Source organism: Trichechus manatus, unplaced genomic scaffold, assembly GCF_000243295.1.
Source record: "Trichechus manatus latirostris isolate Lorelei unplaced genomic scaffold, TriManLat1.0 scaffold00127, whole genome shotgun sequence".
NCBI lineage: Eukaryota > Metazoa > Chordata > Mammalia > Sirenia > Trichechidae > Trichechus > Trichechus manatus.
This window is the reverse complement of record NW_004444063.1, coordinates 7,065,936-7,076,315: the sequence shown is the minus strand read 5'-3', so window position 1 is coordinate 7,076,315 and position 10,380 is coordinate 7,065,936. Positions and strand designations below refer to the sequence as shown.

Genomic DNA, 10,380 nt, shown 5'->3' with positions numbered 1-10,380 from the left:
AGAAGGGGACAAGGAAGCTGGTGATAGGGAACCCAAGGCTGAGTAAGGATATGGTTGATGTGTTGTGAGATTGTTAACCATTGTCATAGGGCAACGTTTGTAGTAACTGTTAAATGAGAAACTATTTTGTTCTGTAAGGCTTCATCTTAAGTGAGAATAATAGCACAATTTGAAGAGCATAGTCAATGTCACTGAACGGTGCATGCAGAAATTTTTGAAATGCTGTATCTTTGGCTATGTGTATTTTCACCAAAAACAAAAAAGGTTGAGAAGTTAGAGGGTTGATATGTTGTTGAGTTGTTAACCAATGTCATAAAACAACATGTGTACTTCTGTTTCATGAGAAACTATTTGTTCTGTATGCCTTCACCTGAAGTACAATAAAAAATTAAAAAAAAGAACTGTCTATTCTCCCTCCTGAATCATTCTCAATTTTTTCCTCTCTGCTATTCCTACTGCTAAAGCTTAGGTCCTCATCATGCCTTAGTTGGAATACTACAACAGTCACCCCTTCCAATATGATCACCCCTTCCAAACCATCATTTCTTTGCTGTAAGAGTGATTGTTGTAAGATACAAATCTGATCATGCCCACTTCTGTGAAGAAATGCGATGACGGTTAAGAAACTTGGCTGGCTAATGCAAAAGTTTCACAGAACTCTTGACACAAAAGTATATCAATCCTTACCCTCCACCCCCATCAGTACAGAATATCTATACTTTAGACTTCCACCAAAGAAGACAATATTGTCTGTCATTTAATTCTTGTGAAAAATCTATAAGACAGTAGGAGATGTAAACAATTATTGGAAGGAGACATGATTATTTGATAGCTATAGACTTTTTCCTTGTATCTTAAAAAGCTCAGAGCCAAAATCTGGCTCAGTGAAAGCATCTGACTCTTTATTCTTATGATTTATTTATTTTTGTTCTATTCTCTTTTTTTGCAATCTATACATCCTATTTAAATTTCCATTTCCTTAGTCCTAACTTTCTTTTTTACAGCTTTATTGAGTAATGATTCATATACTATACAATTTACTCATCTAAAGTATAAAATTCAATCATTTTTAGTATATTCAGAGTTCTGAATATACTAAACCAATTTTAGAACATTTTCACCAATCCCAAAAGAAACTGTACCCATTAGCAGTCAATCCCCATTTCTTCCCAACCTCTCCACTTCTCCCAGCCTTAGGCAACCACTAGTCTACTTTCTGTCGCTATAGATTTCACTATTCTGGACACTTCATACAAATGGAATCATAAAATATGTGCTATTTTGTGACTGGTTTCTTTCACTTAACATAATATTTTCAAGATCCATGCATGTTGCAGCATGTATCAGTATTTTGTTCATTTTTATTGTGAAATAATATTCCATTGTATAGATGTATCATATTTTATTTATCCATTAATCAGTTGGTGAACATTTGGGTTGTTTCTAGTTTTTGGCTACTGTTATGGATTGAATTGTGTCCCCCCAAAATATGTGTTGTAAATCCTAACCTCTGTGCCTGTGGCTATAATCCCATTTGAGAAGGGGTTGTCTTTGTTTTGTTAATGAGGCAGGATTAGCATAGGGTGTGTCTTGTGTCAATCTCTTTTGAGATATACAAGAGATTCAACAAGCAAGTGAGCAAGCAGAGATGGGGGAAGATAGATGCCAAGACACATGGAGATCTCCAAGGAACCAAAAAACAGAAGCTGAAGAGATAAGGACCTACCCCTTAAGCCGACAGAGAGAGAAAACCTTCCTCTAGAACCGGCACCCTAAATTTGGATTTCTAGCCTCCTAAAGTGTGAGAAAATAAATTTCTGTTTGTTAAAGCCATCTACTTGTGGTATTTCTGTTATAGCATATAGCAGCACTGGATAACTAAGACAGCTATTATCAATAATGTTGCTGTGAACATTTATGTACAAATTTTTATGTGGATGTGTGTTTTTATTTTTCTTGGGTGTATATACCTAGGAGAAAAACTGTTCGGTTATACGCTAACTCCATGTTTAACATTTTGAAGAACTGTCAGACTGTTTTCCAAAATGGGTTCACCATTTTACATTCCCACCAGCAGTACACGTACAAGAGTTTCAATTTCTTCACATCTTTGCCAATACTTGTTATTATCTGTCTTTTTTATTCCAGCCATCCTACTGGCTGTGAAGTGGTATCTCATTGTGGTTTTGATTTGCATTTTCCTAATGACTAATGAAGAGCCCTGGTGGCACAGTGTTTAAGAGCTCGGCTGCTAACCAAAAGGTTGGCAGTTTGAATCCATCAAGTTGAGCATCTTTTTTGCTCAACTTATTGGTTTACTGGCCATTTGTATATCTTTGTTGGAGAGATGTCTATTCAAATCCTTTGCCCATTGTTTAATTGGGTTATTTGTCATTTTATTGTTGAGTTATAAGAGTTCTTCATATATTCTGGATTGAAGTTCCTTATCAGATTGATGATTTGCAAATACTTTCTCCAGTTCTGTGGGTTGTCTTTTCACTTTCCTAATGATGTCTCCTAATTTTGTTTTTCAACTTGCATGTATTGTCTTTAAGCTCTTTCATTCTTTGAGGATGAAGCTGTTAAAAATTCTCATTTTATGTTACACTCCAACTTAAAACCTTTCAGGGCTCCATCACGTTCAGGATGGAATCGTAATCCCAGCCTTTGAAGCCGTTCATGATCCTGGCTGCAACCACCTCTTGAACTTAGATCCTGTCTCTCTCACTTATACCTTCGGTCTACATGCCTCAAGCCTTGATCTTCCCCCAGTAATCTGTTTCTCCTCAGTCTTTCCATCTTAAAAGTGGCAACTCTATCCTAATTGGTTAAACCAAAATCTTCATCAGCCTTAACTCCCTTTCCTTACACCCCACCATTCAATACATCAACAAATCCTGTTAGTTCTACTTTCAAAATATATCTAAAATCTGACCACACCTCACCACTTCTATTCTTAACCACTCTGGTCCATGATCCAATATCTCTTGCCTGAATTAGGGGAATAGTCTCCTAACAATTATCTCCCTGATTCCATGCTTGCCTCTATTCTCAACAAAGCAGCCAGAGTAATTCTTTTAAATCATAAGTCATTTCATGTCAGTCTTCTGCTTAAAATCCTTCAAAGGCTTCCTTCTCATCTCACTCATATTGGCCTGTTGTTGTTGCTGCGTGCCATATCCCGTAGACTCGATTCCAACTCACAGCAACCCTATATGACAGAGTAGCACATTAAAGGCCTCCTGCTTCTCTCTCTTTATCTCCAACCTTTCTCTTCCTCCTTCACTCCACTCCAGAAATCCAGGCCTTCCTGCTTCAGGGATTTGCTCTGGAATGCTTCTTTTCTGGAATGCTCTTTTCCACACAGCTTGCTCTGTTACCTTCTTTAGGTCTCTACTCAAATGCTACCTTTTCAATGATGACTTCCCTTACCACAATATTTAAAATAGTAAGCCTTCACTCCATACTCCCTTATCCCCCATCTTGTTTTATTTTTCTCCACAGCATTCATCATCACACAACACAGTATAAATTTACTTGCTTTTTTGTTTACTGTCTATCTTCCCCAACCAGAATGTGAACTCATTAAGGGCAGAGACTTTTTAAAAAACAATTTTGTTTACTATTATTTCTCCAACAACTAGAAAAATCCTCAATAATGAGTGAATAAACTAAATAAACAAAGATTGAGTGAAACTGAGTGAAGTGTTTGCGTGCCAACAGTCAAACCTGCTATATAATTACTAGAACACAGGGTTTTCAGAAGTACAGCAACTTAAAAAGTTTTAGTTCTTACGTTTTTCTGTAGCATTTCTGATAGTCTTCTGAAGAAGTACCTAGGAAAGAGAAAAGTCAAACAATCTATCAGAAATATAATTTGAAGACAGACTAGAAGCTAATATTACTCTAGGAAAAAATAAATATTTCCCTCAAAATACACGGTGATAGTTGCAGTTTACTTTTTCTTATTTATTTATTGTCTGGCACTTAAATTAGAAGTATTTTCAAAGTACCAAAGTAAAACAAAATTGTTGCAAAATTTTATGAGATGTACCATAGCCTCCGCTGGCCTAAGCCCAGAAAAACTAGATGGTGCCCAGCTTCCACCACCAACTGCTCTGACAGGGATCACAATAGAGGATCCCAGACAGAGCAGGAGAAAAATGTAGAAGAAAATTAAAACTCACAAAAAAGACCAGACTTACTGGTCTGACAGAGACTGCAGCCCCCAAGATTATGGCCCCCGCACACCCTTTTAACTCAGAACTAAAGCCACTCCCAAAGTTCACCCTTCAGCCAAGGATTAGACAGGCCTATAAAACAAACAATAACACATGGGAGGAATGTGCCTCTTAGATCAGTCAAGTATATGAGACCAAATGGGCAACACCTGCCCAAAAGCGAAGGCAAGAAGGCACAGGAAAACTGGACAAAAAGAAACAGGGAACCCGGAGCGGAAAGGTGGAGAGCGCAGACACATTGTGGGTATTGCAACTAATATCATTAAAAAAACTGTATAAATTTTTGAATGAGAAACTAATTTGCTCTATAAACTTACACCTAAAGCACAATAAAATAAAAAAAAAATTTTATGAGATACAGGAATCTGCCACTTTATATTTGGATAGTTCTTTGTAATTTTCAAAGTCTTTTACATTTATTACATCACTTAATCCTTACAACAATCCTGTCAGGCAAATAGACCAACTTATTATCCCCATTTTACATATAAGAAAGAGATAACTAGTCAAGTTACAAAGCTAGTAGCTGGATAACTGGAACTTAAGCCCAGGTTTCAAGGTTCTTCGTCCAGCACTGATACCAAATATATAGATATGCATATCAGTAGATTGATTAGTCAAGAGAATGCCTATCACTCAACATTTAACTGCCTAAGGTACACTAAGATACACTCAGGTACACTAGGAATACAAAGAACCATGAGAGTAGTCTTTTTAAGAAGTTATAACGCTTAGCAGCTGCAACATTCTTCTTACATTAGATTAGAATAAAAAATGCCAACAGTTAGATGAGGTAAAATGAACGATGTCTCCCAATTATTACAGAGGATTTCCTTGAGAGGGAGATTCTGAAAATGTAAAGGATTACAGCAGACACTTAATCATCCAACATCTTGTCTCTGCCTTTGCTGGAAATAGTCCCTTGATTTTTCTTCTAATGGTCCAGGCATGTGACTCAATGCATCTCACTGGCCAAAGTGACTATTGAGGGATAGGCATATGGGCTAATTTAAGCCAACATGCAAGGCCCAGGACTTCTAGTCAAACAGTTGGGAAAGAGAAGCTCCTTTTTCACTGGATTTGAGGCTATGAATATGAAAGCCTGGAACTGGAAAAAGTTATGAAGGGAGCTTGGCTGAGAGTGTAACCCACACGGATGGATCCTGGACTGAGTGATGGAGAGGAACTGAATCCTACTGATATCATTTAAGACCCTGGATCAAGTTGTATCTGAATCTAATTTAGTGCTGGATTTTTCAGGTGCATGTGGTAATAAATGCCCTTATTAACCTAATATAGTTTAGTCAGGTTTTCTGTCATTTGCATGGACATAGAACCTAACCAAAACACTTGCTAAAGAGACAGGCTGCTTCTTTGGCACTTTATTTTAGCAAAGGAGCTGTCAAACTAAACATAATACAGTAGGAAAGGTCCCAAACACTAAAATATTACCATCCAGACAGCTATTAACTCTCCCATAAGAGAGCCCAATCCAGTGCTTAGTTTTTTGGCTGATATTCCTGTTCAGTGTGGCAGGTTCTGGTAGGTTGGCTGACAACATCCAAATATTCATTCCTACCTCTTTCCTCCACCTAGTTTTCCATTCTCCCTTCTCTTCAACTGCTATAGAAACTAAGAATGCAAAATATTTGGTTCCCCAGCCTCCCTGACAGTAGATGGACATATGCCCCAGTTTTTCTGGTAAACGGACCTAAATAGAAGCTTCTGGGAAAGCTTTTGTACTTTTGATAAAAAGAGGCATGCAGAGCTGGTACTGTCCTTTCTCATTCTTTCTACCTAGAACATAGCTGTGATGCCTGGAAGTTTAGCAACCATCTTACTACAGCTATGAAGAAACTAGCTAACACAACTTGGTAGCAGGAAGACAGAAAGAGCCTAAGACGTTGGCAATATTATTATTGACCTGCTAATGAGCCCTGGACTGATATGAGAGAAAAGTAACCCGATATAATTAAAAAAAAAAAAAAAAGTTTTTACATGACAAAAAAGACCATAAACAAAAAGACAACTGACAAATTAGGAGAAAATATTCACAACATATACCACAGAAAAAAGGCTGATGTCCTTAATATATAAAGAACTCTTAAAAACAGATGGTCAAAGCACCAAATATCCAACAGAAAAATGGGGAAAAGACATAAACAGAAAACTCACACAAAAACAAAATAAAAATGGCACTCAAATATATAAAAAGTATGTAAAATGTAAATGCAAATTTTTAGAATCTGAGGTGCTGGCATATCTGAATTAGGTGGTTTCAGAACTAAAATTAAAAACTTCATTCTTAAGTAAACCGAGAATTTCATTTCTACTCTCCTAAGAAATATTTGGCCTTCTGTTAAGGTTTTACTGATTGAAAAACCAAAAAGCCCAGTGCCTGTTAATAATGTTTACGGATCTGGCCCCAGAGGTGACTTACTGATAACTAAAATGAAGTCAGAACCTAGAAATAACTTTATACTCAAGATAGGAACATAATCAACTTTACCCCTGTTCCCAATCCTAAATTAATTTTCACTCATTCAGTCCTTAATTTTTGCAGTGAAAATTTTTGATTTTCACTGCAATCTACTAAACCAAAAAAAAAAAAAAACAACCCATTGCCATCGAGTGGATTCTGAGTCATAGTGACCCTATAGGACAGAGCAGAACTGCCCCACAGGGTTTCCAAGGAGTGGCTGGGGGATTTGAACTGCTGACCTTTTGTTTAGCAGCGGAGCTCTTAACCACTTTGCCCCTAGGGCTCCCTGCGATCTACTAGGTCTCTGTAAATTACTAACTAGGTATAAACTAGGTTTGTTAGAATAAGTTGGCAAATCACAGCTGTAAAAGTTTCGACTGTCTGTAACCCAAGAGTGCAGAGATTTGGGCCTTAACTTACGTAAATAAACTTACTGTATTAACTTCATTGTTGTTAGATGCCCTCTGAGTCAGTTCTGACTCATAGCGACTCTATGTACAACAGAAAGGTCTTGCACTATCCTCACAATCATTGTTATATTTGAGCTCATTGTTGCAGAAACTGTGTCAATCCATCTTGTCAAGGGTCTTCCTCTTTTTCGCTAACCATCCACTTTACCAAGCATGATGTCCTCCAGGGACTGGTCCCTCCTGATACATGTCAAATGTGTGTGACACAAAGTCTCATCATCCTCGCTTGCAAGGAGGACTCTGGCTGTATGTCTTCCAAGACAGACTTGTTCATTCTTCTGGCAGTTCATGGTATATTCAATATTCTTCACCAACACCATCATACAAAAGCATCGAGTCTTTTTCAGTCTTCTTTATTCACTATCCAGCTTTCACATGCACAGGAGGTGACTGAAAATATGACGGCTTGTGTCAGGTGCAACTGAGTCCTCAAAGTGACATCTTTGCTTTTCAACACTTTAAAGAGGTCTTTGGCAGTAGATTTGCACAATGCATTATGACATCTGATTTTTTTTATTGTGCTTTAAGTGAAAGTTTATAATTCAAGTCAGTTTCTCATACAAAAATTTATACACATATTGCTATGTGACCCTAGTTGCTCTCCCTATACTGTGACAGCACACTCCTCTTTTCCAGCCCTGATTTCCCATGTCCATTCAACCAGCTCCCAACCCTCCTTGCCTACTCATCTCGCCTCTGGACAGGAGCTTCCCATTTAGACTCATGTATCTACTTGACCTAAGAAAGCACACTCCTCACGAGTATCACTTCATGTCCCATAGTCCAGTCTAATCTTTGTCTGAAGAGTTGGCCTCAGGAATGGTTTCAGCTCTGGGCCAACAGAGAGTCCGGGGGCCATGTCTTTCAGGGTCCCTCCAGTCTCAGTCAAACAATTAAGTCTGGTCTTTTTATTAGAATTTGAGTTCTGCAAGCCACTTTTCTCCTGCTCCATCAGGGACTCTCTGTTGTGTTCCCTGTCAGGGTGGTCATTGGTAGTAGCTGGGCACCATCTAGTTCTTCTGGTCTCAGGCTGATGGAGTCTCTGGTTTATGTGGCCTTTTTTGTCTCTTGGGCTAATATTTTCCTTGTGTCTTTGGTGTTCTTCATTCACCTTTACTCCAGGTGGGTTGGGACCAATTGATGATGCATCTTAGATAGCCGCTTGCTAGCTTTTAAGACCTCAGGTGCCACTCACAAAAGTGGGATGCAGAACATTTTCTTAATAAACTTTGTTATGCCAATTGACCTAGATGTCCCCTGAAACCATGGTCTCCAGATGTCCTCCCCTGCTACTCTGTCCCTCAAAGTGTTTGGTTGTACTCAGGAAACTTCTTAGCTTTTGGTTTAGTCCAGTTGTGCTGACTTCCCCTGTAGTGTGTGTTGTCCTTCCTTTCACCTAAGATAATTCTTGTCTACGATCTAGTTAGTGAATACCCCCTCCCTCCCTCCCCACCCTCGTAACCATCAAAGAATGTTTTCTTCCGTGTTTAAACATTTTCTTGAGTTCTTATAATAGTGGTCTCATACAATATTTGTCCTTTTGTGACTGACTAAATTCACTCAGCATAATGTCCTCCAGCTTCCTCCATGTTGTAAGATGTTTCACGGATTCATCATTCATCGTTCTTTATTATTGCATAGTATTCCATTGTGTGAATACACCATAATTTGTTCATCCACTGTCCATTGATGGGCACCTAGGTTGTTTCCATCTTTTTGCTGTCGTGAAGAGTGCTGCAATGAACATGGCTGTGCGTATATCTACTCATGTGATAGCTCTTATTTCTCTAGGATATATTCCAAGGAGTGATTGCTGGATCGTATGTACTTCCATTTCTAGCTTTTTAAGGAAGCGTTAAATCGATTTCCAAAGTGGCTGCACCATTTTACATTCCCACCAATAGTGTATCAGTGTTACAGTCTCTCCACAACCTCTCCAACATCTATTATTCTGTGTTTTTTGCATTAATGCTAGTCTTGCTGGGGTGAGATGGTATCTCATTGTAGTTTTGATTTGCATTTCTCTAATGGTTAATGATTGTGAGCATTTCCTCATGTGTCTCTTAGCTGCCTGAATGTCCTCTTTTGTGAAGTGCCCGTTCATATCCTTTGCCCATTTTTTAATTGGGTTATTTGTCTTTTTGTTGTTGAGGTTTTGTCATATCTTGTAGATTTTAGAGATTAAACGCTGATTGGATTTGTGGTAGCCAAAAATTTTTTCCCAGTCTGTAGTCTGTCTTTTGACTCTTTCAGTGAAGTTTTTTGATGAGTGTAAGTGTTTGATTTTTAGGCACTCCCAGTTATCTAGTTTCTTTTCTGGTGTTTGTGCATTGTTACTTATGGTTTCTAGTCTGTTTATGCCATGTATTAGGGCTCCTAGCATTGTCCTTATTTTTTCTTCCATGATCTTTATCACTTCAGATTTTATATTTAGGTCTTTGATCCATTTTGAGTTAGTTTTTGTGCATAGTGTGAGGTATGGGTCTTTTTTCATTTTTTTGCAGATGGATATCCAGTTATGCCAGCACCATTTGTTAAAGAGACAGTCTTTTCCCCATTTAATGGATTTTGGGCCTTTGTCAAATATCAGCTGCTCATAGGTGGATGAATTTATGTCTGGATTCTCAATTCTGTTCCACTGGTCTATGTATCTGTTGTTATACCACTACCAGGCTATTTTGACTACTTTGGCGGTATAATAGATTCTAAAATCAGGTGATGTGAGGCCTCCCGCTTTGTTCTTCTTCTTGAGTAATGCTTTACTTAGCCAGGGCCTCTTCCCTTTCCATAAGAAGTTGGTGATTTGTTTCTCCATCTCATTAAAAAATGCCGGTTGAATTTGGATCAGGATTGTATTGTATCTATAGATCACTTTGGGTAGAGTTGACATTTTCACAATGTTGAGTCTTTCTATCCATGAGCAAGGTGTGTTTTTCCACTTACACAGGTCTCTTTTGGTTTCTTGCAGTAGTGTCTTGTAGTTTTCACTGTACAGGTCTTTTACATCTCTGGTTAGTTTATTCCTAAGTATTTTATCTTCTTGGGAGCTACTGTAAATGGTGTTGATTTGGTGATTTCCTCTTCGAAGTTCTCTTTGTTGGTGTAGAGGAATCCAACTGATTTTAGTATGTTTATCTTGTATCCTGATACTTTGCTGAAATTTCTATTAGTTCCAGTAGTTTTCTTG

General features: G+C 38.0%; 1 protein-coding gene across 1 annotated transcript in view; it reads right to left on the bottom strand.

Annotated features, from left to right (window-relative positions):
• MEIKIN (meiotic kinetochore factor) overlaps positions 1 to 10,380 on the bottom strand; it is a 128,661-nt gene that overhangs the window by 86,008 nt on the left and 32,273 nt on the right. The window contains exon 7 of the mRNA XM_012557943.1: positions 3,797 to 3,836. Coding sequence (XP_012413397.1) covers positions 3,797 to 3,836 — 40 coding nt within the window. The remainder of the gene's footprint in view (positions 1 to 3,796; positions 3,837 to 10,380) is intronic.